Source organism: Dipodomys merriami, unplaced genomic scaffold (genome assembly GCF_024711535.1).
Source record: "Dipodomys merriami isolate MVZ:Mamm:240054 unplaced genomic scaffold, mDipMer1.0.p SCAF_60, whole genome shotgun sequence".
Taxonomy (NCBI): domain Eukaryota; kingdom Metazoa; phylum Chordata; class Mammalia; order Rodentia; family Heteromyidae; genus Dipodomys; species Dipodomys merriami.
Window position 1 is genome coordinate 8,014,729 of NW_027206180.1, and position 27,035 is coordinate 8,041,763.

Here is a 27,035-nt window from a genome sequence, read left to right on the forward strand (position 1 = left end):
AAGGAGGAAGGAGTTATTTGGCTGATGGTCCCAGTCCCCTGGCCTGAGGAGAGGCCTGAGCAGAGGCCCAGGTGTCCATGGAAGCATGTGGCCGAGCAATGTTGGCCACCTCACAGTGCCTGGGAGAGGGTGTGAGGCTGGGGCTGGGGACACGGTCCAGTCCTCACGGCCCAGGCTTCAGCTAGGACTCTCCTCCCCTCCCCTGCCTCAGCCTGCCAAGACCACAATTACAGGGACCACAGTCATGTGCTAGCATGCCCACTCCATCTCCTTAATTAATTAATTAATTTTTGGTCTTGGTTGGTTGGTTGGTTGGTTGTGGTGGTGCTGGCTTTTGAACTCAGAGCTCAGTCTTGCCAAGCGCGTGCTCTGTCACTTGAGTCTACTCAGCCCTGCTTTGCTTTAGTTTTCAGGTAGGCCCTGTCTTTGCCTAGGACCCGCTTCAGATGGTGGTTCTCCTGCCTAAGCCTCAGGAGTAGCTGGGACCCTCGTGTGCGCTTGGCTGCTTCGTTACAGTAGAGTCTCGGTGATCTTTTCCCCAGGCTAGTGTTGAACCTCCATCTTCCCAGTGTCCACCTCCTAAATTTCTGTTAACGGCCAGCAATCTATCATAGGATGAGCCTAGTATTGGATTAATCCATTGGTGTGATCACAGCCTTACTGGTCCAACCACTTCCAGAAGCCCATCAGCTAGCTGCCAAGCTAGCACGCAGACTCTGGGTAACATCTTAAATCCAAATGTAACAGATCTCTGCCCCAAATTGGGCCCCACATCCAGAGCTCAGGAGAGAGGGACTGGGGCTGCCCAGGTGTGTTGGGCTGCTCTGCCAGGGCCTACTGTCCTGGCCTCCAGCAGCAGGTTCAAAACCACTAGTCCTGGACTGCGAAGGTGGCTCCATAGTAGAGCGCTTGCCTCATATGCATGAGCCCCTGGGTTCCATTCCTCAGCACCACATATGCAGAAAAAGCCAGAATTGGTGCTGTGGCTCAAGCGGCCAAGCGCTAGCTTTGAGCTGAGGGACAGTGCCCAGGCCCAGAGTTCAAGCCTCACGACTGACAAAAACAAAACAAAACAAAGCAAAACAACAAGGAAACACCACCAGGCCTGAGGGTGTTTGCTTCTCCAGCTGTCTCCCCGTGATTCCAACACAGGCACGCTGGGAGCAGTCCCCGTTCCCAGCCACCGCTGAGCCCTAGTATGGCCAGCAGAGGGTGCAAGATGACTGCATTCTCACCTGCCTGAACCATCACATAGGGGAAAGCCCTTTGCTGTTTCTACCTGGTGACAGCTAGGTGTCAGGCTAGGTGTCACACCGAATCAAAGATGTACTACGGGTTAATGTATACAGTTATGAATGAAGTTACAAAATACCTGAAATTCAGTTGCAGATTAGCCTCAATCCAGGCTGTCAAGGAAGTAAATATGCATCCTCTACATTAGCACGAAATACATACCCGGTAGTGTATTTTACTATGCCATTATTTGACTAGAGTGTTTTACTGTATACACAGGAGGCTGTGGGCAGGAGAATCACTGTCTTGAAGCAGGTCTAAGGCAGACACAGGAAAGCTTCCCTAAAACATAAATAGTATCACCCTATATCCTCCAGGAGCTACTCTTTTAGTATTACCACCTGCTGGTTCAGAGCTTTCCTGATCTTTTTGGTTAATAGCTGCGTGATTATATGATTTTTCTGAGTCTTCTAGTGGTTCATTCAATAAGCTTCTCCTTTCCAAATTCTTTCTTGGTGGGTTCATTGATTCAGTACTCTGCACGTGACAGAAACAGTATATTTGTCTGTTACTTATCTTAAGGAATCCTGGGGTTGCTTTTGCTTTCTTTCATTCTCTCTGTTTGTGTGTGTATGTGTGCCAGTTCTAGGGCTTGAACTGAGTGCTTAGTCACTGTCCCTGAGCTGTTTGTGCTCAAGGTCAGTGGCTCTAGAGCCACACATCTCTGCTTCCTTTATTTTTTTGGCTGGGGGGGGGAGGGCAGTTAATATAATTTGAGATAAAAGTCTCATGGACTTTCCTTCTCAGGCTAGCTTCTTTCCCAGACTGGTTTTGAACTGCAATCCTTAGATCTCAGCCTTCCTGAGTAGGTAGGATTACAGGCATGAGCCACCTGGCCATATTAAAAAAAAAAATCAGACGCCAAGCCATATATATTCTACACAAACTTAACATATTACAGAACTAATTTTTAGGAATGATTAGCAATGGCAGTTATTGAATTCACTGATAGGTACCTGGAGATCCTGGGATGGATTTTTCACTCTTTTCATAGCTACATGAGAAGGAACCTTTTGAGTGCTAGGAACTTCATAACTTCAGGAATTGTGGGAATTGGCTTCTCAGCTTTTGACTCTTGCCTGCAAGGACTCTGTGTGCTACAGCTGGAATGCTGTATGTTTGAGGCAAGCTCATTCATTGCTGGTGGACGTTGACCCAGGGCACTGTCTGCCCTGGGTGCTGGCTTGTGCCATCCCTGGAGCTACACGTGAGCAGTTTCAGCTTCAGCCTTCAGCTTATTTTATTGGTCTATGGTCTTGGTGGCTAGATCTCAGCTGAACCTTGTACTTGCTAGCTAGACTAATAGTACATGTTCAATGGGAGCACGCCCCTTCACCCATCCCTTCCACTTGTGGAAACCTAGCCAAAGGAATTCACAAATGTGCTGATTCCACCAGCAAGCAATCGTACAAGCCCACTGTCCACGAGTGGAGGCATGGGCTCGGGGTGTCGGAACGTGCATGGAGACTGTGCTGTGGACTGTGTTGACTGAGTGGAAGGACAGTCACGACAGCGTAAAAAGCAGGTTAGGAGCTGTATGGCATCTGGACACTCATGGCTCACAGTTGTTTTCCCAAGCTCCTCAAGAGGCTGAGATCTCAGGACCATGGTTCAAACTCAGCCCCAGCAGGAAAGTCCATGAGACTCTTAGCTCCAATTAACCTCCAAGAAGCCAGGAATGCAGCTGTGGCTCAAGTAGGACAGTGCCAATCCTGAATGGAAAAAGCCAGGAGAGAGCACAAGGCCCGAGTTCCAGGCCCGTTACCGGCATATACATAAGTAACAATAAAGTACAGCTTAAACATGGTGACCATAGACTACCTAATTTGTTTAGGGAGAGGTTGATTTTTTTGGTCGGTTCTAGGGCTTGAACTCTGGGCCTGGGTGCTGTCCCTCGGCTCTTTACCGCTTGAGCCACAGCGCCACTTCCGGTTTTCTGGTGGTTTATTGGAGAGAAGAGTCTCACGGACTTTCCTGCCCGGGCTGGCTTTGAACCACGATCCTCAGATCTCAGCCTCCTGAGTAGCTAGGATGACAGGCGTGAGTCACTAGTGCCGGGCTAGGGAGAGGTTTTGAGCCAAGGACTCTGTAGTACAGGCTGCCTCAAACTCTTCCTCAGCCTCCTGAATTCTGAGATTATAAATACTTATCCAGCAACAGCAGCCCTTGGGCCGCAGCCTCTGTGGAGAGGTGGAGGCGCTGGCTAGCTCGGTCGCTAGGTTAGAGCACTGCAGAGCAGGTCCAAGGCCAGAGACCAAGGTGTGAGTACCCGCAGGTGGGACTCACCCCCAGAAAGCAAGAAAGCAAGAAAGCACGCGCGCGGACCCCTACAGCCCTGTGTTTATTTGCAGAATAAAGGCATCTCTGCACACAGAATCTACAGACCAGGACAGCCGCCCAGGCGCCCACGAGCAGGGGGCCCCACTTCTCCGGGGTGGTGGCTGCCCCTGCGGGTCAGGGCGCGCGGCGGGCCGTCAGTGTGCGGACCTCTCCACCTTCACCCGCATGCCGACCACGCCCTCGATGCCCGCCTCCATCTCGTCGCCGTGCGCCACCGGCCCCACGCCGCTCGGCGTCCCCGTCAGGATGAGGTCGCCCTCCTCCAGCGTGATGATCCTGGAGATGTAGCTGATGAGGAAGGGCACGGAGAAGATCATGGCGGCCGTCTCCCCCTGCTGCCGGAGCTCGCCGTTGACGCGGAGCCACAGCCGCAGGGCGTGCGGGTCGGGCACGCGCTCGCGGGGCACGAAGGCGCTGACGGGGCAGGAGCCCGAGAAGCCCTTGGCCAGCGTCCAGGGCAGGCCCTGCTCGCGGCAGGCGTCCTGCACGTCGCGGGCGGTCATGTCGAGGCCCAGGGCGTAGCCGGCCACGCAGCGCATGGCGGCGGCCTCGGGGACGGCGCGCGCGCGGCGGCCCAGCACGACGCCCAGCTCCAGCTCGTGGTGCAGGCAGCGGCAGTAGGCGGGCAGGCGCGCCGGCGAGCCCGGGGGCGCGTACGCCGAGGACGGCTTCAGGAAGAGCAGCGGCTCGCGGGGCGGCGCGCCGCGCATCTCCCGGACGTGGTCCGCGTAGTTCCTCCCGACGCAGACGATGTTCTTTCCCCACTCCCAGAAGCGGGACAGCGGCCCGGGGCCCGCCATGGCGCCGCGCCGGTCACGTGCCGCCGGCCCCGGCGCCTACGGCAGCCCGGAGAGGAGGCCTCGCCGCGCGGGACGCGCTGCCTGCCAGCGACGCTCACGTACGCCGGAGCCGCGGCCGCCAGCCGCCCGGCTCACTGGAGCCGCGGGCACTCGGCGGCGTCCCGCGACCCCGCCGACTCCGCCTTCCAGGCTCCGCCTCCGGCCTCGCTGATTGGCCGGGGCGGGCCGGGCGGGCAGGGCCGGGACTGATTGGCTGCGATCGGCACAGGGTGGGCACTAGCTGGTGGGGGACGCGCGGCGCAGGGCGGGCCCTGGCTTGTCGGGGGCGGGGCGGGGCGGGGCGCGGCGGGCGCTGATTGGCTGCGGCCGCCGACGCGGTGTTCCGGCCCCCGACGCCGGTGTTGCGGTTCTGCGCCCGGGCAGTGCTGCCCGGCGGGTCATGGTGCTGGGCCGCGGGCCGCTCTGCTGCCGGAGACTCGCGGCGCTGGGACTGTCCTGCGCGCGCCGCGGCCTGGGTAGGTGCGCCGGGCGCGGACGGGCGCGGCTCGGCGCCGACGGGCAGGGCGTCGGTTGGGCGCGCCGGCGTCGTCCCTCGGCTCAGGTGCCTGGACGCCCGCGGGCCGGCCGGGAGGGCAGCGCCGACGCGGGGCCGCGGGCGGAGGGGCGGGAGGGCGGCGGCGGCCCAGCCAGGCTCTCCATCTCGGACCCTCCGCCCCGTCCAGCCCGAGCTAACGTGGCCGCGGCCGGCGCCCAGTGCGTGGGGGCTCCCGGGTCGGGCCGGGGACGAGCGGGGCCTCCTCGCCGCTCCCCGTCCCGCCAGCCCGCGGCCGGGGCTCTGACGTCGGGCCGCCCGTCCGACCTGGGCCCCGACGCGGCGCCCCCCCCGCGGCCCGGGCCAGTGCCCTCCTCGGGGACCTCCGCCCTCCCGGGCACGGGGGGGGGGGGTCACCGGAGGGGTCCTCGCGGCGAGGAAGCGGCGTTTCTAGGAAATACACGTTAAGTCGGTGCTGGGACTCGAACTTGGGCTTCAGGGGCGCCAGGCGGGGGCTCTGCGGGCTGGAGCCGGTGCCGGGCCCCGGATGTGCCCCGTTTATGCCTCGCTGTGCACCTGTGAGCCTGGCGGCCGGTTGCGGTGGGGTCTCGTGGACGTTATTTACGTTGTCCGGTCTCCAGCCTCGGTCCTCCCAAGGGTGCCTGGCGTCCAAGGACACTTCATGAAGGGCCCCCCCCCCCAGGTCCTCATCCCCCGCGGGTGAGGGGGGCCGGAGGGGATGCAGAGTATGGCAGAAACTGCATTCGACCAAGAGGTTTTGTTGAGCATTAGAAGGATCTGGAAAACCCAGGACAGGAGATGTGTCGAAAAAGAGACCTGGGAACTCAGGTGGTAAGGTTTGTGCAGCCTGCTTCCAGGCCCTGGGTTGGAGCCGCTGCGGCGGTCTGCGCCCGCGCAGTGCAGGGTTTGCTGGCTGTGGCGGATGAAGGTGGGCCCGAGGCATTTATCCTGTCCCCTGCGGGGTCGTCCACCCCTTGGACAGGAACACTGAACCGTGCTGTTGGGGCCTCAAGCATTTTAGATGGAATCGTCTCGTGGCTCTGAGTACCTTGGTGTCTGTGCACTGGTGCTCACCGCCGGCTGGGCTCTGGGGAGGCCTGGGGCTCACCGCTGGCCTTTCTGCATCCGTCATACTTGAGGCCTGCGCAGCCTGTCGGGGCTGCGAGGTGCGTTATCCACTCTCGGATGTCTGTCATTCAGTAGCAAATGCCGTTTCGTCAGAGGCGTTGTGAAACAGGCCGGGCACAGAGGCTGCCTGCTACCCGCCGCGCCGCGGGGCAGGCAGGCCTGCACCCACCCCGGGCCGGCAGGTCTGTCCTTCAGAGCCTTGAGAGGAAAGCATCCTCATTCTGAGCTGAGAGCATGGCTCCGCTGAAGCACACACTGACTTGCGCAAAGCCCCCGGCTCTGCCCCCAGCTCAGGGAGACGAGAACCCCACCTCTGAGACCGTGCCGGCATGAGTCGTTTGCTGCACTTTTCTCATGGATGTGGTTCTTCTGTCGGAGGAAATTAGGAAACCCGGAGCGCCGAGCCTCGTGTGCACATGGGGAGCTGGTCTGAGGTCTGCGACCTGAGGCTGCACCCCGCACCTTCAGGCCCGGCCCTGCTGGGAGTCTTCTGCTATCACCCGGATTTGAGGAAGGGTCTGACTGTGGAGCAGGGCGCCATGAAGGTGGAGCTGCTGCCCGCCCTGACCGACAACTACATGTACCTGCTCATCGACGAGGCCACGCGGGAGGCTGCCATTGTGGACCCCGTGCAGCCCCAGAAGGTACGTGGCTGTCTGCACGGTGCCTGAGCCCGACACCCTGCCCACCCTCATCCCTGGGACCCAGTGCCATGACCCCACAGCTTGGCAGAAGCCCGGGGGGATCAGTCCTTTTGACTTGGGAAGAACTCAGCATCTAGCACCCCGAGAAGTGTAGGGAGGGCGGGGCCAGCAGGCCCCCGTGGCAGCAGCTCACGTGCGGCACGCTAAGCCTTGCAGTGTTGAGGCCATGGAGCCTGGCACTGCCTGTGTGTGTGTAAGAGAGAGAGAGAGGAGTGGGGAGAGAAAGGGGGAGGGAGAGACAGACAGACAGACAAACCTTGGAGTCAGAATGGCTTGGAGAGGTCTGAGGGGAGCTGAGGGCTGCCCCCGCGGGGCAGGACCGGGCTGGGCACTGGTCTCTGGCAGGGGAGAGGGGTATGACCGCACCTGTCGCACCGTGTGGTTGCAGGTTGTAGAAACGGTGAAGAAGCACGGGGTGAAGCTGACCACAGTGCTCACCACCCACCACCACTGGTAAGTGCGGGCCGGGCCGGCCCTGGAGGGGCCGGGTGCCCTGGACACGGGCAGCCCTCCCCTCCCCCACAGGAATCTGTCCTCCTGCCCTGGGGCCACTGGGGCACCGTGCCTGGCACTGCCCGCGTGGTGGGACTGGTGGCAGAGTGCAGGGCCGCCTTTCTGGCCACAAGAGGACCCGGAGACTTTTGTCTAGATCGTGGGCTGATGAACAGAACAATGGCCGCCATGAGTTTTTTTCAAAGTAGCTATGTTTCAAGAGATATTTTTAATTTTTGTTCTCCAGTTAACTACTGAAAGGCCAGAAGCAGAACTGTGGTTAAGTGGCAGACCTCTAGCCCTGAGCAAAAAGCCCAGGGACAGTGCTCAGGGACTTTTTTGTTTTTGCCAATCCTGGGGCTTGAACTCAGGGCCTGGGCGCTGTCCCTGAGCTTCCCGTGCTCAAGGCTAGCGTTCACTTGAGCCACAGCACCACTTCTGGCTGTTTCTGTGTGTGTGGTACTGAGGAATGGAACCCAGGGCTTCATTACTGCTAGGCAAGCACTCTACCACTGAGTCACCTCCCAGCCCCAAAAGGATTCTTTTTGGATTTTTGATGCGCCTGAAGTTCTTGTACAGTAGAAATACCTGTTTGCCTCTTAGTTTTAGACCACACAAGGCCCCCAGGCTGCCTCCCCCCCCCCATTCTCCCTAGGCATCTCTGCTCAGGAACTCCTGGAGCCGCAGCTGTCATTAGCAAAGCCACTTGGGTGCTGGTCAGCTGTGCAGGGGTCAGGCCCAGACTCCAAGCCACAGCCGCACCGGGGCGGGAGGCTGGTGTCCCCTGCCTTGGTCTGGGTCGGGCTTAGAGGCTGCCTGTTGTGGCCGCAGGTCCCGGCCCTCCCCGATGCCTGCTCAGCGCTGGGCACTGGCGGGCACTGTCACACCCGCAGGGGCCGCTGAGGCTCCTTCCGACACGGCTGCGTGCACGCACACGGGTTCAGCACCCTGTCATGTTTATGTCACAAACCAGGGCAGGCTCCAGGGTTCTTTATCAGTGTCAGCATTTTGTATGATTCCTCTTTGTCTTGTGTCATCTCTTGCTGGGGAGAGGCCTTAGGCCTTGGCTGCACTCCAGGCCTCTCCTGGTCCCTTCCCTGGGGCTCAGATCACAGGGTCCCTAGGGAAACCTGGAGCCCTGATGGGGCTTCCAGGACGGGTGCCGCAGCCTGGAGCAGAACAGTGGCCACCGGAGGAGTGAGGGAGGGCCCCCACCCACCTGGAACTTACCCGGCCCTGTCACAGTTCAAAGCCAGCCTGGGGGCTGGGAAGGCGGCTCAGTGGTCGAGTGCTTGCCTAGCATGCATGAAGGCCTGGGTTCAATTTCTCAGTACCACATACACAGAAAAAGCCAAAAGTGGCACTATGGCTCAAGTGGTAGAGTGCTGGCTTCGAGCAAAAGAAGCTCAGGGACAGTGCCCAGGCCCTGAGTTCAAGCCCCAGGACTGAAAAAAAAAAAGCCTGCCTGGGCTGAGTGGAGACTGAGAGCAGCGGCAGGCGTGGAGGGCTCAGCGGGCGCGGCGGGCATGGTGGCTGTGGCGGGCTCAGCGGGTGCGGTGGGCATGGCGGGCGCGGGGACCTCGCTGTGGCACCAGGCATGGGGCTGAAGGACGCACCAGAAACCCCGCTAGTACTGGAGGATGAATGCAGGGGTCGGCCCCTTTGCCCATCTGACTTGCAGGGACCATGCTGGCGGGAACGAGAAGCTGGTCAAGATGGAGCCTGGGCTGAAGGTGTACGGCGGCGACGACCGGATCGGAGCTCTGACGCACAAGGTCACACACCTGACCACGCTGCAGGTGAGGGGCCGCAGGGCGCCCCGCCGGCCCTGCCTGGAACGGGGCCCGGAGAACCACAGCCCCCAGCTTCCACTCGAGGGAGGGGTTCTCAGGGTGACCCCGACAGTCCTCTGGGGAGAGGCCCAAGAAAGCCGACTAACATGACGGCTCCGAGGGGTGGGCGCCGGGGACGGGGCCGGTGTCTTGGGGTGCAGTGGGGGCTGCCTTTGCAGCACCCAGCCCAGGGGTGGGGCGGGCTGGCTGCCTGCCGAGGGGGAAGGTGCGAGAACGGGGGGTGGACTCTGGTAAGAGCTGCTGGGTGCTGGCCATTCATTTGGCCCAATTTTGAAGGAGAAAACATGAGCTCCTGAGCTTTGGCCAAAAGCAAGCAGAGTGGCCTGGGGCGGCCCTGTCTCCAGGGGCGGGGGCGGGGCCCGGGTGCCCACGGGTGGGGGTGGGGTGGGGCTGGGGTGGAGCCGGCACTCACACCCGCGTTTGTCCCAGGTGGGGTCTCTCCACGTCAAATGCCTGGCCACGCCGTGTCACACCTCGGGGCACATCTGTTACTTCGTGAGCAAGCCGGGGGTGGCGGGGCCCCCTGCGGTGTTCACTGGTGAGTGAGCGCCCCGCTTGCCCGTCCCGGGGTCCTTGCTTAGTGTTTCTCCTCAAGCTGGCGCTCTACCACTTGAGCCAGACTTCCATTTGTGCTTTCTTTGGTAGACAACTGGAGATCAGCGTACCCCAGACTTTTGTTTTCCTGATGGGCTTTAAACTGTGATTCTGGGATCTCAGCCTGCTAAGGAGCTAGGCCCACAGGTGTGAGCGCCAGTGCGTGCTCCTGCATTTATTCTGAACATCTCCACCACAGAGTTCCCACTTCTTCAACTCTGGCCTGGGCCAGGCCTCTGGCCCGCCCTGGCGCCCCAGGGTGTCCCACGTGGCTGGCGCTGGTCACCCGTGTGGCCCTGGGTGATGAGGCGCGGCTGCGGCGGCTCCCGGCTCAGGGCTGGCTCCATGAGGGGTGTCGGGGCTGCGTGAAGCCCCCGGTGATGAGCCGTGCTGCTCGGGTGCTGAGAGGCAGGGGGTGCTTGCTGAGGGAGGCTGCGGCGGGGGGTGGGGGTGGGGGGAGGGAGGGCCGGGTGTCTGGCAGCTGCAGAGGGGGTAATGCCTGTGGACTCCGAGACGGGGTGCCTGTGGGAGGCCGGGCAGAGGCGGTGGCCAGGCCCGCAGGTGGGGCACGGGAGCAGGCACCCACGATGCCATTACTATTGTTTTAGAGCAAGTACTGGGGCTCGAACTTAGGGCCTTGCAGGTTCTCCCCTGGCTTTTTCACTCATGGCTGGTATCTACCATGTGAGCCATGTCTCCACGTCTGGCTTTTTGTTGGTGACTGAGAGGCGAGGGTCTCTGGTGAGATCGGAGGACTGAGGTTCAAGGCTGGGCCAGGCAGCGAAGTCCTGGAGATGTGCTCCGGCAGTGGAGGATGCGTGGGGCCCAGGGACCGTGGGGTGGGTGCGCCTGAGCCGCTTCGGTGGCTTTGCTGCCACTTGAGTCTGGGGGCATAACGTGGGGGCTGGGAGGGCGGGGTGGGGAGGCCACGGGCATCCGGGTAACAGGCCGGGGCGCTGCAGCTGCACCCCCGGGGGCAGGAGGCCAGTCGGGCTCCTCCAAGGCCTTGCGGGCTGGCGCCGCGCCTCACGGCCACCCGTGCTCCAGGTGACACCCTGTTTGTGGCTGGCTGCGGGAAGTTCTACGAAGGGACCGCCGACGAGATGTGTAAGGCGCTGCTGGAAGTCCTGGGCCGGCTGCCTCCAGACACGGTAGGCCCCGCCTCCTGCCCGGCCCCCCTCCGCCCTGCCCCGCGCCCCTCAGCCGCCCCCCCCTCCCCCCCCCCCCCGCCCTGGGCCGCTGCTGGGGAATGGAGCCCGCGCCTGTGCGGCCTCACTGAGCTGGGTGCGCGGTGGGCGGCAGCCCCGGAAGCCCTGCCTTGGCGTTTGGCGTGTGCGGGTGGCCAGCCCAGGGTGGCCGCTGGCGTCCACGAGCCACGCGTCCGCTGGGGGCCGGGCGGGGAGGAGAGCGCTCTGTCCGCTTTCCCTAGAAAGTCTACTGTGGCCACGAGTACACCATCAACAACCTCAAGTTCGCGCGCCACGTGGAGCCCAGCAACGCGGCTGTCCAGGAGAAGCTGGCTTGGGCCAAGGCGAGTGGGCACGCGGTCCCATGGGGCCAGGCACGGCGCCTGACTCGGGGTTCAGACTCCATGTTTGTAACCCGGCTGCAGGCTCTGGCCCTGCCCCCGACAGGGTGCGGTGTGTCAGCGGGGCCGGTGCGGCATTGCACACGCACACACACGCACACGCACAGCCGCCTCCCAGCTTCACACACCCACTCACGTCGCACCCCTCCTGTCGTCCCGTTAGACTGCTTTCCTTGCTCCGAGCCAGCATTTGGGCGGCTCCCTCCACCCCGCCGGTCCTCAGCTTCTGTGAGACCAGAGGCTTTTGCGTGGCTGTGCGTTCTCAACCCTGGGTCCCCGGCCGTCCCCGCCCTCCACACAGCCCCCCAGTTAGGATGGTGCCAGGACGGGCGGGCGGGGCGCGGCGGGGCCTAGGCCCCGAGTGACGCTGTCCTCCCCTGCAGGAGAAGTATGCAATCGGGGAGCCCACGGTGCCGTCCACCCTCGCGGAGGAGTTCACCTACAATCCCTTCATGAGAGTCAGGTGGGGGGGGGCCCGGGCCGGGGGAGGGGCCGCACCCCACGCTCGGGTCGCTCCTCCCCATGGGCAGTGTCCGACTTGGCCGCCTGGCCGGGCTCCCTCCTTCCCTGGGCGCCTGCAGGGTGCGAGGCTGTGCATAGAGCCGAGCCGTCCCTCTCCCATGCCGGCAGGGAGAAGACGGTGCAGCAGCACGTGGGGGAGACAGACCCCGTGACCACCATGAAGGCCCTCCGCAGGGAGAAGGACCAGTTCAAGGTGCCCCGGGACTGAGGGCCGCCCGGCGGGGCGGGGGCTGGGCACCCACTGTCCCGCGGATCCCCCCGGAAACCCAGTATTCATTTTAAATTGAAATTAACTTCAGAGCTGGAGCGTGTGCGATCACACGCACTCTAATGCGTATTTATCAGAGAAAAAATTTAAAGTATTTATTCCCATAACCTCTGCTTCCAGACTCTGCATCATCTGCCGCCCTCCACACACGTCTCCCCGGGGTTGGTGAGCTCCCCCACCACCTGGGCTCAGCAGGGCTCACACGTGACACCCGGATCACTGGCCTCACAGGAGACAGCCGTGCACTGGCTTCACTCCTGAGAGACAGTCACTTTCAAAGGCACTATTTAGGGCTGGGGGCTGGCTCGAGTGGGAGAGCACCAGCCTCCCCCCGAAGAAGGCACTGAACTCAAACAGAAGCACTGCCAGACAAAAGCCCAAACAAACAAGCCACGGACTTGGGAAAGTCATCTGTAACACAGTCTCCAGTGCGTTACAGCTTCCTAAGTCACTTATAAGAATATGGACAGGGCTGGGAAGGTGGCTCAGTGGTAGAGTGCTTGCCTTGCATGCATGAGGCCCTGGGTTCAATTCCTCAGCAACACATAAGCAGAAAAAGCCGGAAGTGGCGCTGTGGCTCAAGTGGTAGAGTGCTAGCCTTGAGCTGAAGAGCTTAGGGACAGCGCCCAGGCCCAGAGTTCAGGCCCCACGACCAACCACCAACAAAAAGAATATGGACGAAGTTGGCAAAGACTTATACACACTGCTTCAGCAATGACAGATGTCCGCCCCTCAGAATAGATAAGCACCACGCTACAAAGTAGAAACCCCGCCGTGTGTGCGTGCGGGGAGGAGCAGGGCCATGTTCACATTAGAAGAGGGCTTTTTTGGTCGGTTGTGGGGCTTGAACTCGGCTGGGCACCGTCTCAGTGTAGAAGAGGTTTACGACCCAGCAGGAACAGTGGCCAACAGCAGTTCCACTTGGGAGAATCGGCCCTAGGCACAAAGGGGCCTCGCGTTCCCGCCAGGACCGTGTGCACACCGGCAGGTGCGCCAACAGGCAGAGGCGCACGGGCTGTGGCTGGAACAGTCACCGCCGCGGTGGCCCCTCCAGGACAAGGCCACCCCGAGGGGAAGCTTTGCTCCGGACGCAGGGCGCCCAGGCCCAGCACCTGCTGGGACCCCGGCTTGCGCACCGCAGGAGGGCTGTGTGGCCCCTCACCCGCCACGCTCACACAAACCCACCCCAGCCCGGACAGAGACACAGGCCAGCAGGGAAGCAGCACAGCTGCCTTGGTAGAGGTTTAGCAAAAGTCTTAAAAGAGCCAGCAAACGGGGTGCTGCAGGCTCATGCTTGTCCACGCCAGCCACGTAGCTAGCATGAGGACCGTGGTTCAAAGCCAGCCTGTGACCACCCAATGAACCAAGCAGCTGGCCCTGACCAGCTATGAGAAAAAAGCCGAGTGCACGCAAAGCCCCGAGTTCAAGACTGGGGTACTGGCACACATGTCTGCACCCCTCCGTCAGCCTCATGCTTTCTGCCTGGGGCGCCGGGACCCCTAGCCGTGCCTCTCTCATGGCTCCCGTTACAGCCACCGTGTTCTCTGAGGTGCATTCTTACTGTTGTCCAGACTGGTCTCATACCTCCTGCTTTTCACTAGGGACTACAGGTACGAGTTACAGTACCCAGCCCTTTAAAAGTAGGAATCAGAGGCTGGGAAGGTGGCTCAGTGGTAGAGCGCTTGCCTCGCATGCATGGGGCCCTGGGTTCGATTCCTCAGCACCACATAAGCAGAAAAAGCCTGAAGTGGCGCTGTGGCTCAAGTGGTAGAGCGCTAGCTTGAACCGAAGAGCTGAGGGATGGCGCCCAGACCCAGAGTTCAGGCCCCATGACTGACAAAAAAAAAATAAATAAAAATAGGAATCAGATCCATACTCAACCAGCCTGTGATGGGCTGCGTCCCCAGAGATGGGGTAAGAAACGAGGAGGCCCCAACAGGCAAAACAGCCGTAACACAGGAGCGTGGGTGCACACCCCCCGAATGTGGCCTGCCCCGCAGACGCACACGTGCACACAGGCCACGCCGCGGTCCCGGCCCACGGTGGCACTGATGGAAAAGGCCTGTGGGAAGAGCCACGCGACCAGCCACAGGTGGGGCGAGGATGAGGCCGATCTGGGCTGGTGCACCCTCTGTTGTGGGTGCCCAGAATGTGGCCGGCCCAGCCCAGGCCAACCTAGCTCAGCAGGGAGGCACTGCCAGGGAACCGAGGGGCAGCAGGGCGCTGGGCAAGCTTCGAGCCTGATGCCAGTCTAACACAGCTGCCCAGCCCTGCCCTCCTGCAGGTGAGCGGCATGGGTTCCCTCCCCCCCCCCCCCCCGTTCCAAGAAGAGGCCGGGCTGCTGGCCCGCGGCCTGCTGAGGCGGCACTTTCCGCTGTGTAAACTGCTCTGTGGGCTCCGGGCGTGGACTTTCTCCCTCCAGATCTATAATTTCTCAGAAGAGGCTGAGGAGTGACCTGGAAAATATCCCCCGACCTACCTCCTCCTCTGCCTCCCCTGCATTGGGCTCGAGTCCACCGGACCCCAGAGACTGCCCGTCTTCAGACACGATTCTTCCCCGTGTCCCTCCGATGCCCGCCCGCGCACGTCTCCACAGACCCGGCCAGGACCAAAGGGCAGGGCCAGAGAAGGCTCCAGGGCGATGGGGGGGACCCACACCGCACCCACTCAGCCCTGCAGGAGGCAGAAGTGTGGTTCGGCGAAGGCCGAGGGGCGCCAGGGCCCCCTTTTCCGGCCCTCCAGCCAGCGCCAGGCCTGCGCCGCCGTGGCCTCAGACGGCAGCAGGGGGGCACGACCCGCGGCCTTCCCGCCTCTCCTGGGACTGGCCCAGGAAAGGCAAATACGAGGTGCAGAGGCGCTGCCAGGTGTTCCTAGAAGAGGCTGGGGGGGGGGGGCAGCCGCCCCGGGGCCCAGGCAGGCTGCTGGGAACCCCAGCTTGGGCAGCCTGCCAGGCAGATGGGCAGGGCTTTGGGGGTACAGGGTCACTGGCAGATGGGAGGGGCGGTGGGAATCAGAGTGGCAGCGGGCAGACAGGTGGGCGGCATTGGCAATGCAGGCCAGTTAGCCCGACACTGCTTTCTGACATGTGGGGTTCAGTGGGGAGATCTCCCCAACCCCAGGCTGCCTGTGGCCACTAGGACCCCCTCACCAGACACTCCAGGGGACCTCTGAGCGCCCCGGAGCTGCGCCCCGCCCAGCCTGGGCCCCTCCCACCTCCCCTGCACAATCATCACCTAAGGGACTTGCAGCCAGCCAGCAGGAAGGGGTTAAGGAGCCGGGTCGGGGAGGGCTGGCCAGCAGGCTGTCCCAGCGGAGGGGAACTCAGAGGGCAGGAGACACCGGCCTGCAGACGCCAGCACCCACGGCTGGCTGCGGTCCGCGCTGCACGGGAGATGGCGCTGCGGAGAGGTGAGGGCGCTGGGTGGCCGTGGGTGGCGGGCACTGGGCTGGCACAGGGCAGGACTTAGATGTTCCTCAGGACCACACTGCAAGGGGGGCACCGCGGGCTGCACTGGGCACTGGGGACAAGCCCACCGTGCCAGGCTTGAGACCCCTGCTAGCTGAGTGGCCAGTGAAGAATGGCGGCTGGAGTCTGGCTGAGGCCCTGGCTGCCCCGCACCCAGCACAGGTGGAGGGCGCTGCTGGCTGGGTCGCTGGGTCGCTGCCTGCTGAGAGAGAGGCCTGTGTCCCGCTCTGCAGTAACCTACAGCCTTAAGGGGCAGGGTATCTGGCTCACTGGCTGCCATAATAACGCTGGGTTAATGCTAGAATGTTCTGGAAATGACTAGCTCTTGGCTGCCGGCTTGGTCCCCCGATTTCCCAGGCTGCTGTGGCAGCCCGGCATGGCTGGCGTGCATACTGGAGACGACACTCGGCCCCCGAGCCTCACAGGCAGGGCCCGGGCCCCCTGGTGCCTGGCCCCCCGCGTCTGCCGCAGGGTGGCTCCGTGGGGCGGGAAGGGGCAGCCAGCCTCTGCGCCCCGGGCCCGGCCGGCCTCGGCCACCGCCTGCAACCTAATTAGGGCGCCAGGCCTTCCTGCGAGCACCCCGAAGGCCACGGCGCCCCTCACCGAGCCTCTCCCCACAGGACTGGAGGCCCTCCTGGCCCTGCTGCTCTCCTGGGCGGCGCTGGGCCCCTGTGGCCTGGAGGGGGCAGAGCCGGGCGCCCCGGAGGACCCGCGGTGCCCGGCCGCCTGCGCCTGCGGCCTGGACGACTACACGGGCGAGCTCAGCGTCTTCTGCAGCGCCAGGAACCTCACCCGGCTGCCCGACGGCATCCCGGAGAGCGCCAAGGCCCTGTGGCTGGACGGCAACAACCTGTCCTCCATCCCCCCCGCGGCCTTCCGGAACCTGTCCGGCCTGGACTTCCTCAACCTGCAGGGCAGCCAGCTGAGCCGCCTGGAGCCGCAGGCGCTGCTGGGCCTGCGCAGCCTGTACCACCTGCACCTGGAGAGGAACCGGCTGCGGACCCTGGCCGCCGGGGTGTTCGCACACACGCCCAGCCTGGCCTCCCTCAGCCTCGGCAACAACCTCCTGGCCCGGCTGGACGAGGGCCTCTTCCGGGGCCTGGCCCAGCTCTGGGACCTGCACCTGGGCTGGAACAGCCTGGTGGTGCTGCCCGACGCCGTGTTCCAGGGCCTGGGCAACCTGCACGAGCTGGTGCTGGCGGGTAACAGGCTGGCCTACCTGCAGCCGGCGCTCTTCTGCGGCCTGGCCGAGCTGCGCGAGCTGGACCTGAGCAGGAACGCGCTGCGCAGTGTCAAGGCCAACGTCTTCGTGCAGCTCCCGCGGCTCCAGAAGCTCTACCTGGACCGCAACCTCATCGCCGCCGTGGCCCCCGGGGCCTTCCTGGGCCTGAAGGCCCTGCGCTGGCTGGACCTCTCCCACAACCGGCTGGCCGGCCCGCTGGAGGACGCCTTCCCGGGCCTGCTGGGCCTGCACGTCCTGCGCCTGGCGCACAACGCCATCGCCGGCCTCCAGCCCCGCACCTTCCAGGACCTGCACTTCCTGGAGGAGCTGCGGCTCGGCCACAACCGCATCCGCCACCTGGCGGAGAAGACGTTTGAGGGCCTGGGGCAGCTGGAGGTGCTGGCGCTCAACGACAACCAGATCCAGGAGGTGAAGGTGGGCGCGTTCCTGGGCCTGGTCAACGTGGCCGTCATGAACCTCTCGGGCAACTGTCTGCGTGGCCTCCCAGAGCAGGTGTTCCGGGGCCTGGGCCGGCTGCACAGCCTGCACCTGGAGAGCAGCTGCCTGGGCCGCGTCCGCCAGCACACCTTCTCAGGCCTGCGCGGGCTGCGCCGGCTCTTCCTCAGGGACAATGGCATCTCCAGCATCCACGAGCAGAGCCTGGCCGCGCTGCCAGAGCTCCTGGAGCTGGACCTCACGTCCAACCAGCTCACGCACCTGCCCCCTCGCCTCTTCCAGGGCCTCGGCCAGCTGGAGTACCTGCTGCTCTCCCACAACCGGCTGGCCTCGCTGGCCCCGGGCCTCCTGAGCCCCCTGCAGCGGGCCTTCTGGCTGGATCTCTCGCACAACCGCCTGGAGGCGCTGGCCGAGGGCGCCCTCTCCCCGCTGGGGCGCCTGAGCTACCTCAGCCTGAGGAACAACTCCCTGCACACGTTCGTGCCGCAGCCGCGCGGCCTGGAGCGCCTCTGGCTGGAGGGCAACCCCTGGGAGTGCGGCTGCCCCCTCAGGGCGCTGCGGGACCTCGCCCTGAGCAAGCCGGGCGTGGTGCCCCGCTCCGTGCAGGCCAGGTGCGAGGGGGACGACTGCCAGCCCGCGTACACCCACAACAACATCACCTGCGCCGGCCCCGCGGGCGTGGCGGGCCTGGACCTGCGGGACGTCCCCCGGGAGCACTTCGCACACTGCTGACCCATCCCCAGAAGCACGAGCTCCTCACTCACGGGACAGACGGTCCCGGCAGCATGGCAGCTGGGCTCAGCAGTGGGCAGGGGACACGGTGTGGGCACAGGGCAGGGCGTGGGCAGCTGCCCAGAGCTTGGCCAGAGGGTGGGGGCTCCGCGGGGAAACATTAAAGCGTACAAGAACCACGGCATGTGACAGCCAGCCACACTGAGGGGGGTCACCTGGTCCCCCGTCCATCCCCCTTCTCGTCTTGGCTCTGCCTCAGCGTGGAGCCTGAGCCTCGATGGTACCGGGAGTGCTCCCCCGCCCTAGCACACCTTGCGCCCCAACACCGTGAGGTCCTCATGCTGCCACACCCCCTTCCCCGCCCGCACCGCTGGAGCCGTGGCACTCACCCGAAACCCCAGCTTCGCGCCCTCTTCAGAGCCAGTGCTGGAAACGGGCAGTGTCCTCACAGGTCTGGCCGGGGCTCGAGGGGACTGCCATGATGGTGGGGGATAGGCCGGCTTCCACAGAGCACCACCGGGGCCCATGTGGCCCATGCGGCCCGCCGGCCGGCAGCACACACTGGAAGACCCACAGGCCACAAGGCCTGTCCAGAGGCCCGCCAGCTGTCCCTCAAGGGACGGGAGAGGGTGGCATGGGGCTGCAGGCAGGTTTTTTTTTTTGGGTCTGGTCATGGGGCCTGAACTCTGGGCCTGGGCGCTGTCCCTCAGCTCTTCAGCTCAAGGCTAGCGCTCTACTACTTGAGCCACAGCGCCACTTCCGGCTTTTTTCTGCTTATGTGGTGCTGAGGAATTGAACGCAAGGCCTCACGCATGCAAGGCAAGCACCCTACCACGGAGCCGGCTTCCCAGCCCGACGCAGGCAGGTCTGGGGGAGGCCTGGGACCTGCTGCCGCGCTCCGAGGTGCCCTGTGGGCTGGCTGTGCTTCAGGCCTCCTGTGTGGCATGAGGGGCAGACACTGAGGTGTCTGACGCACAGAACCGCACCAACGCGCTGAGACCACGGCATCTGCCTGAGCCTCAGGGGCCTGAACACCAGAGTTTGCTGTAGCCCCAGGGCAGCAGAAAGCAAAAGCCACGGTACGCAGGGCACTGTCTGGGGATGCCACTGCCACTGCCGCTGCCGCGGCGTGATAGCTTTAATGGCAGGTCCTGGGTGGTTACAACACTCTGGACTGCTTACTACACTCTGCTCCATCAGCAGAGCCCTCCACATTTGCCCCAGGGTCTTGTAACTTGCAGACAGCGGGGACACTGGCTTTCAGGAGCAACCTGTCTTGTCTCGGCCAAGGCTCACAGGAGCTGGTGGAGAGCCTGGTATCATCCTAAGGTACCCGGACTCAAGCTGTCCTAGCCACAGGCCATCAGAACGGAGCTCCCGCCAGCAAGCTCTGCCAAGATGCTACGAAAACATGACGCGAGGGCTGGGCTGGCCGGGGAGGCCTCGGACTAGCCTCTGCAGGTCCCAGGAACCACACCGAGGACTCTGTCCCGTAGGTTTTTGGAAGCTGCAAGCCCAGCACTCAGATGTGCCGGGGGGGGGGGGGGGGGGATGGCCATGGGGTCGTGTCAGGAGAGCAGAGTGGGTGTCCTGTCCAGAATTTTCTGGGTTATGGAGATAAGTGCAGAAAACGCAGGACTCTTGGGGAATTCCTGGATGAAGTCCCGGCCCTCCTCCAGACTCCTGGTGAGTTCAGGGTCCAGGGGCACAGAGCCTGCGAGATAGAGGGGCGGCATCTGGGCACCCGTGCTGCCAAGAGCCCGGGCTGCTGCGTCCAGGCTGAGTCCTGCCTCTCACGGTCACCCGGGACCCTCGGTATCCGCCATCAGGGACACAGTGAGCGGCCAGGCACCCGCGGGCCCCTCCCTTCCTGGAACTCACACCCGTCTAGTCCAGGGACCAGGAGTAGGGAGCTGAGACCTTGGCCAGCCTGGCCCCATGTTTACCTAAGAAAGGGACTCCGGTGAGCAGGGCCAGCTGCTCCCCGCCGCCCCTGGAGAAGACGTTGGTGCACTCCTAGGAGACGAACCGTGAAAGGCAAGCTTGCAGACTTGCCCTCCACGTGGCGCCAGCATCCTCTGGCGCTGTGCAGTTACTGCCCTGCCCTGCGGGGTCACCCGGCTCCTCAGAGCCCTGCCCCTCCATAACCTCCAGCCTGGTGCCCCTACCAGCCCACCCCACGTCACGCCCACCCAGGACCTACAGCACAGTGCGGACAGGCAAAGCCGCTCATGTTCTCCACGACCCCTAGCACCTGCAGCCCCGTCTTCCTGCAGAAGGTCAGCTCCCGCCTCACGTCCCCCACAGACACGGCCTAGAGAGGGAGAGTCCAGACGGGCTGGGCAGCTGCGCACTTAGCCAAGAAAGGAGTAACAGGCGGGGAGGACGGTGGGGACAGCCCAACAAGCAGGCCACGCGTGTAAGGGGCCTACCTGAGGCGTGGTGACCAGCAGGGCCCCCAGCGGCCTGCAGGGGCGCAGGGCTTCTACTGCAGCCATGTGCTCATCAGAGGTCCCCGGCGGGGTGTCCACAACCAGGTAGTCCAGCTCCCCCCAGGCCACATCAGACACAAACTGCTTTATCAGGGCTGCAAAGGCCCAAGATGCCCATTGCTCATGAGCGAGGGGCTGGGCTGGTCAAATGGGAGCTTCGTCTCATGCAGGAGCATCCATCCTTCCCCCCAGCACCCCCTGCTCCCCAGTGCTTGCAAACTCAGCATCCCCAACCTGTGGGGACTGGCAGCTCCTCCTAACACACAGGCCAGAAGGGAGCCTTGGCATTTGTAGCAGGGCCTGTTGCCCAAGTCCCAGGAAGATGCCCTGCAAGGAACTCCGGAGCTCCTCAACAGCACACCCAGGAGCAACTGACTCCTGTGCTTGCTGGCGCCCACCTGCGGGAGCCCCCTCCCCAGGCAGCCACTAGCTCTGGCCCCCCAACCCCCCCCAGGCACCCCACTAGCTCTGGCCCCCCAACCCCCCCCAGGCACGCCACTAGCTCTGGCCCCCCAACCCCCCCCAGGCACCCCACTAGCTCTGGCCCCCCTACCGCCCCCCAGGCACGCCACTAGCTCTGGCCCCCAAACAAGGTCATTACCGTTCTTCTTGGGGCCTCGCCAGACTACAGCCTCATCAGGCTTCTCCAGCAAGAAGCCCACAGACATGAGGGAGATGCTCTGCTCCTGATCCACAAACACGGGCACCCAGCCACCACTGCACTGGTGCACGGCCCGCCCCTGGGCGTGCAGCATGCGCGGGATGCTGGGGCCACACAGATCCACGTCGAGGATCCCCACCTGCCAAGCGGGTGAGGCTCAGCGGCCCTCGCGTGGGGAGAAGCCTGGGGTGGGGGGGGACCCGGCGGCCATCGCTTCGCTCGCCCCGGGCTGAGCCCCGCCCGGGCACAGGCCTCACCTTCTTGCCCCTGTGGCGTAGCGCCAGGGCCAGCTCGGTGGCGATGGTGCTTTTCCCGACGCCCCCTTTTCCGGAGAGGACCAGGATGATGTGCCGGACGCCTGCCAGGTTCCCCAGCTCTGCGGGAGGGACGCGGGCGGGCGAGGCTGCAGGGGTCCGGGCCGGACGCGAGGCCCGGCCGGGCCCGGGGCGGCGCGCGAGCGCGGGGAGAGCGCCGAGGCCACGGCCGGACGCGCCCCGAGCCAACGCGACACCGGGCCGGCCCAAGACGCGGGCGCCGCCGCCCGGCCCCGCTCCGCGACCCGCACCTCTCCCGGGTCAGCACCGACTGCAGGCCCGCCAAAGCACCCCCGGCCCCGCGAGCTCACCAGCGGACGCCGCCATGCCGCCCGCGGCGCTCGGCGCTCCGAGCCCGAATGAAGAGCCGTTGGGCCAATGGGCGGAACAAGCCCGCCCCCGTCCCCTTGTGATAGGTGCAGGCCCTCTCCCCTCAGCCAATTAGGTCTCCCGAGGAGTTCCTGTAGCCCTCAGGTTCCGGCGCGTAGGACGAACGGAGTCGGCCGACTTCCGTATCCGCGCCCAATAGGCGTGCGAAGCTCGCCCCGGACCGCTCGAGCGACGACCAATGGGAGAGGTCCATTCAGGATTGGCGGGTCCTGCAACCTCTCGACAATAGCCTCTACTTCAGAGACCCGCCCCGCCGGCCGGGCGCTCCCGCCTCCCAGCCAATGCGGCGCGGGGGGCGGGGATTGTTTACGTCCCGGCCGGAGCGGAAAGTGGGTCACGGCCGGCGGAGCGCGGCGGCGGCGGCGGCGGCGGCAGGTGAGCGGCGCCCGCCCGGCCCGGCCCCGGCCCCGGCGCGTTGACCTTGCGCGCGGTCGGGCCCCCGCCCTTTGTTTTCCTGGGGCGGTGCGCGGGAAGCCGGGCGGGCGCCGCGGGATCCATCGCTGCCGGCAGCGTCGCCCGGAGCCGAGGTCGGCGACCCGGGGCGTGGGGAGCCCCTGCGGCCCTGCCGGCCGCGCCCCGGGGCCGCCGCCGCCCGCCCGCCCGCCCGCGGGCTCCGGCGACCCTGTGCGTTCCGCGGCGGCGGCGGCGGCGCGGGCCCGGGGCCGGGGGGGGCGGCGCGCGGGCGGCCGGGGCCGGAAGCGGGGCCCGGAGCGGGCGCGGAGGACCCGCACGGCGGCGCGGGCGGGCGGGCGGGGCGGGAGGGGGCGGCTCCGCGCCCGGCACGAGGAAGTGGAGGCCGGGATGCCACCCGCCCCCCGCGCGGCGGCGCGGCCAGTCAGGCGAGGGACCCGCGCGGCGCGCCGCCCGCAGCCATGCGCGTCTGGGTGCGCATCTGCACCGGCTCCCTGGGGCTGGTCCAGGTGCTCCGGCTCTGGAGCCAGGTAGGGGCCGCCGAAGAGCCCCTCGGCCGGTGCGGGGCCGGGAACCTCTTGGCGCGGGTCTAGCCGCGGAGCTCCAGGGGAGGCTCGTCTCCCAGGCTCAGAACTCGTCCTTTCCCAGGTCCTCGTCACCATGGCCAGACGGCCCCGGAGCGGCCGAGCCTGGCGTCTGGTCCTGAGCGCAGCCCGCCGCGAGGCCGACGCGCGCGCCGTGGCGCTGACAGGCACCACCAACTGGGGCTATGACTCTGATGGCCAGGTAGGTCTGCAGGGGAGGTGAGCCCGGCTGGTGTGAGGACCGGAGGTCGGGGAGCTGGGGAATGGGGCCGCCTCCCCGGGACGCCCCGCGCAGAGGCTTCTTCGGTCTGGTAGAGGAGCCCGGGCACGTAGGACAGAGGGACGCAGGACAGGCCTTCCACCCAGCCTGGCCTGTGACAAGCACAGTGTGGAGAGGCTGCCGCTGTTCAGACGCGCCGCAGATCCCCCTGGCCTTTGCGTTTCCAGAGGTCCTGCCGTACGCGTGGTCTGCCCTCGGAGATGCTTGTACCATAGCAACGTGTGGGTCACCTCACACTCAGTACCTGTGTATAAGAGCTTGTGACCCCTGAGGACCCGATTCCCGCCGGACCCCCGGCTCTCTGAGACCGTTAGGGAGTGAGCAGTTCTGTGCTGACGTCTGTGGGTTAGGCTGTGCGTTCTCTCGGGATGCTGCTTCTCCACTGGCTTCCTGAGGCGTCTCAGGCCGAGTCTGGCTCTGCTCTGTACTCTCACCTCGTCAGGCGTCTTGGTAGAAGTGGTCTCTCAGAGAGCTTTGTGGACCACCAAGCCAGAGTGGACAGCTGGGAGCCACTGGCTCACTGACCTGGTGGGCAGCGTCCCAGCCTCCCTGGAGCCTCTGGAGCCGGAGAGTGGCCTGCATTCCTGTCATGCCACATGTTCTTCCTGTCCGGACTGTCTGGCCCAGAGCAGCCTGTTTACCTGTGTCCCTGCCTCACAGGCTCACGGCTGTGCGATGCGGTGTGTCTGGGTTGGGCGGTGACACACACATGCTGCTTGCACGCTGTCACCTAATGGGCCTGTGATGTCCTGTGTGGACAGGTGGTGAGCAATCACCCCGTGTGGACAGGTGGTGATCTGACCCTGTGGTACAGTGTGCACAGGTAATGAGTGGTCACCTGGGCACTGTTGGACTGAACAATACCCTCTTCTGTCCCCAAACTCGGCCAGAAGCAAAGCCAGTTTGCCTTTTCCATGGGTAGTACGGTCTTGCGTGGCCCTGTGTTGTCTCTTCTAGCTTTGGGGTAGCCCTTCTATGCAGTCATGAAGGAGCAGGACATGAGCCCATGTTCCCTTGGGGATGCCCCCTGGGGACAGCTACACCCTGGGCAGCAGACAGGAAGCCCAGGCTCCCTTCTACAACCTGCTGCCAGCCACTGCCTGGTCACTTTACCTGTGGCCCCCACCCACCCACCCACAGGGGCTTTCAGCCGAGAGGGAGGGCAGGGAACCAGACAGCAGAGACCCCAGAGAAGTGGTGGAATTGAGGGAATGTACCTTGCAGCCCAGCACCTCCACCCAGGAAGGTGAAGTGAGTGCCACGGCACCACCCCAGGGAGCTGGATGGCTGGACACGGTCAGGGCTGGCGGCATAGAGGGGGCTGGGGGGGACACGAGTGGTGGACCTGGCTGGAGACGTTACCCTGCCAGGCGGCAGAGGAAGCAGGTCTGGTAAGGTCAAAGGTCTTTGGGTCATTTTGTAGCGACAGGGCAGAGACCAGATCCTTCTGGGCTGCTTAGGTCGGTTGTGTCTTCCTGGCCCTGGGCAGGCTGGTCCAGGATGCAGAGTGTTTGCACGTACTGGATGGTGGGGACGCTCTCCCAGAGGAGGCAGCTGGAGCGTGCACCACTGTCTTTATTAGGGTCACATCAGACCTGGTCGGCAGAGCCAGGCCTGGAGATGATCTGAGATTCAGAAGCTGCTGGAAAAGGCTGGAGGGCGGAGCTGATGGCTCCACCAAGGCTGAGGGCCGTCTGGCTGCAGAGACGTTGGGCTGTGAAGGGAGCACGGCGCACCTGAGACTCTGGAATGTCGGGGCGGGCCAGGGGCACTCGGGCTCTGTGTAGAGGAGGGGCAGCTCACAGCCGGGCACACCTGCCTTCCCTCCAGCACAGTGACTCGGATTCTGACCCTGAGTGCTCGTCCCTGCCAGCATCCATCCCCAGCGCCGTGCCGGTGACAGGAGAGTCCTTCTGTGACTGCCAGGGCCAGCGCGAGGCCTCCCTGTGCGGCAGCCTGCGCCCGGCCCACCGCAGCAAGGACTGCCGCTGCGGGGAGGAAGACGAGTGTGAGCGGGGGAGGGGACGGGGCGCGGCCGGCGGGCGGGCGGACGGACGGTCGGTCGGTCCACGGGCTGGCAGACTGGCACTCAGCACGGCCCTCCCTTCGCTCAGCAGATTTCGACTGGGTCTGGGATGACGCGAGCAGGTCCTCAGCCACCTTGCTGAGCTGCGACAAACGCAAGGTGAGCTTCCACATGGAGTACAGCTGCGGGACCGCCGCCATCCGAGGCGCCAAGGAGCTGGGCGAAGGCCAGCACTTCTGGGAGATCAAGATGACCTCGCCCGTCTACGGCACTGACATGGTAAGTGGCGCCGGCAGAGGGTGGGTGTGGAGGGGCCTGGGACCAGGCCCCTCTGCCAGCCCCGCTGTTCCCAGATGGTGGGCATCGGGACATCGGACGTGGACCTGGACAAATACCACCACACTTTCTGCAGCCTTCTGGGCAGGGATGAGGACAGCTGGGGCCTCTCCTACACTGGTACGTGGGGCTGGGGTGTGGGCGGGCCGGCCGGGCCCGGGCGGCTCCTGGCCCACCTCACCGTGCCGGGTGTCCCCAGGGCTGCTCCACCACAAAGGCGACAAGACCAGCTTCTCCTCGCGCTTTGGCCAGGGCTCTATCATCGGCGTGCACCTGGACACCTGGCACGGGACGCTGACCTTCTTCAAGAACAGGAAGTGCATAGGTAAGAGCGCCCGCCGCAGGGCCCAGGGAGGCCTGAGGCCATTGTCCCAGGCAGGGCCAGGCCGATGGGAGGCGGGCACCCTGGCTCACAGGGGTGTGTGGCAGCCCGGGCGCCTTGGCCGGGGGCCCCCCCAGACCCAGCCATGCCTCCCGCGTAGGCGTGGCGGCCACCCAGCTGCAGAACAAACGCTTCTACCCGATGGTGTGCTCCACGGCGGCCAAGAGCAGCATGAAGGTGATCCGCTCCTGCGCCAGCACCACCTCCCTGCAGTACCTGTGCTGCTACCGCCTGCGACAGCTGCGGCCAGACTCGGGCGACACCCTGGAGGGCCTGCCCCTGCCCCCCGGCCTCAAGCAGGTGCTGCACAACAAGCTGGGCTGGGTCTTGAGCATGAGTTGCAGCCACCGCCAGCCCCCCGCGCCCTCGCTCCCCGCCGACGCGCCGAGCCCCTGTCCCGACACCAGGCCCTGCCAGAGGAAGCGCTGCCGACGGACCTGACTGGCGCAGACCCAGCCCGGCGCGCGCTGCCTTCTCGGGCTTGGACTGCCCTCCTTCCCTCCAGGCTCTGCCGGGGCAGCAGGAGGTGGGAGAGCGGGCTGAGGGCTCCCGGGCTTGTCCCCTCTTGGGCTGAAGCCAGGACAGTTCTTTCTCCAGGACCTCCATAGGCACAACGCCAGTGTCCGTGGCCAGCCTCCTGCCGTGTGGCGGGGAGCAGCACCTGTCCTCTGCCCGGGCTGCTGCGGGACCCCGCCTGTGAGCAGGGAGGTGGCGGCCCGGGAGGGCCGTGGGGCTCAGCTCTTCCTGCCTCACAGGCCTCCTGCCCCTTGGGCCTCGGTTTCTCTGACTTGCCTTGCATGTTGCCGCTGCCCTCAGCGGAGGCTCCCAACAACTGCTGACCGCAGGCGGCCACCTCTCACGCTGTACAATTAAAGAGCCCTGCGAAGCCTGACCTCCCGGCACCGCGCTTTCGTCTGGGGGTCAGCCTGGGAGGGGCTGGCTTCTCCCTCGAGGTTCCTACTGCTTCCCAGGCCGCCCGTCCCAAGCCTCGGAGGGGTTGTGCATTTGGGCACTGCCCTGAGTCTGACTGCCCATCCGGGCACGCAGCCCTTCACCAGCCTTCCCCGGCCGGCGGGGAACACGTGCTTCTGTGCACCCCAGGGCTCCCGCCATCCCTCACCACCTCTGCAGCTCACATCTGACCACCA

General features: G+C 64.6%; 5 protein-coding genes across 10 annotated transcripts; 3 read left to right on the top strand and 2 right to left on the bottom strand.

Annotated features, from left to right (window-relative positions):
* Nucleotides 1-3,615: 3,615 nt before the first annotated feature.
* LOC138814663 (oxaloacetate tautomerase FAHD1, mitochondrial-like) lies at nt 3,616-4,587 on the bottom strand. The gene has a single exon (XM_070003787.1). The coding sequence runs from the start codon at nt 4,431-4,433 to the stop codon at nt 3,768-3,770; it is 666 nt and encodes a 221-aa protein (XP_069859888.1). The 5' UTR covers nt 4,434-4,587; the 3' UTR covers nt 3,616-3,767.
* A 254-nt stretch (nt 4,588-4,841) lies between these two features.
* LOC138814664 (hydroxyacylglutathione hydrolase, mitochondrial) lies at nt 4,842-12,242 on the top strand. 4 transcript variants are annotated; one of them, XM_070003790.1, is made up of 9 exons: nt 4,842-4,948; nt 6,583-6,758; nt 7,207-7,271; nt 8,992-9,109; nt 9,593-9,701; nt 10,805-10,908; nt 11,187-11,292; nt 11,729-11,808; nt 11,976-12,242. In XM_070003790.1, the coding sequence occupies exons 1-9, from the start codon at nt 4,873-4,875 to the stop codon at nt 12,147-12,149; spliced, it is 1,008 nt and encodes a 335-aa protein (XP_069859891.1). In that variant the 5' UTR covers nt 4,842-4,872; the 3' UTR covers nt 12,150-12,242. The 4 variants fall into 4 exon arrangements, with proteins under 4 accessions (XP_069859891.1, XP_069859889.1, XP_069859892.1 ...); XM_070003788.1 differs by having other exon boundaries at nt 11,187-11,288; XM_070003791.1 differs by having other exon boundaries at nt 11,187-11,288; nt 11,729-11,803.
* A 3,153-nt stretch (nt 12,243-15,395) lies between these two features.
* Nucleotides 15,396-18,212, top strand: LOC138814497 (insulin-like growth factor-binding protein complex acid labile subunit). The gene is made up of 2 exons (XM_070003395.1): nt 15,396-15,543; nt 16,222-18,212. Exons 1-2 carry the CDS (start codon nt 15,528-15,530, stop codon nt 18,009-18,011), a joined length of 1,806 nt encoding a protein of 601 aa, XP_069859496.1. The 5' UTR covers nt 15,396-15,527; the 3' UTR covers nt 18,012-18,212.
* An 891-nt stretch (nt 18,213-19,103) lies between these two features.
* LOC138814667 (cytosolic Fe-S cluster assembly factor NUBP2) lies at nt 19,104-22,176 on the bottom strand. 2 transcript variants are annotated; one of them, XM_070003794.1, is made up of 7 exons: nt 21,790-22,175; nt 21,422-21,540; nt 21,105-21,303; nt 20,444-20,598; nt 20,215-20,325; nt 19,958-20,027; nt 19,104-19,725 (listed from the first exon to the last, which is right to left on the bottom strand). In XM_070003794.1, exons 1-7 carry the CDS (start codon nt 21,803-21,805, stop codon nt 19,580-19,582), a joined length of 816 nt encoding a protein of 271 aa, XP_069859895.1. In that variant the 5' UTR covers nt 21,806-22,175; the 3' UTR covers nt 19,104-19,579. The 2 variants fall into 2 exon arrangements, with proteins under 2 accessions (XP_069859895.1, XP_069859896.1); XM_070003795.1 differs by lacking the exon at nt 19,958-20,027 and having other exon boundaries at nt 21,790-22,176.
* LOC138814666 (SPRY domain-containing SOCS box protein 3) lies at nt 22,176-26,418 on the top strand. Of its 2 annotated transcripts, none has more exons than XM_070003792.1 (7): nt 22,176-22,243; nt 22,928-23,065; nt 24,974-25,151; nt 25,261-25,448; nt 25,523-25,625; nt 25,705-25,830; nt 25,988-26,418. In XM_070003792.1, the coding sequence occupies exons 2-7, from the start codon at nt 22,940-22,942 to the stop codon at nt 26,326-26,328; spliced, it is 1,062 nt and encodes a 353-aa protein (XP_069859893.1). In that variant the 5' UTR covers nt 22,176-22,243; nt 22,928-22,939; the 3' UTR covers nt 26,329-26,418. The 2 variants fall into 2 exon arrangements, with proteins under 2 accessions (XP_069859893.1, XP_069859894.1); XM_070003793.1 differs by lacking the exon at nt 22,176-22,243 and adding an exon at nt 22,295-22,395.
* Nucleotides 26,419-27,035: the final 617 nt, after the last annotated feature.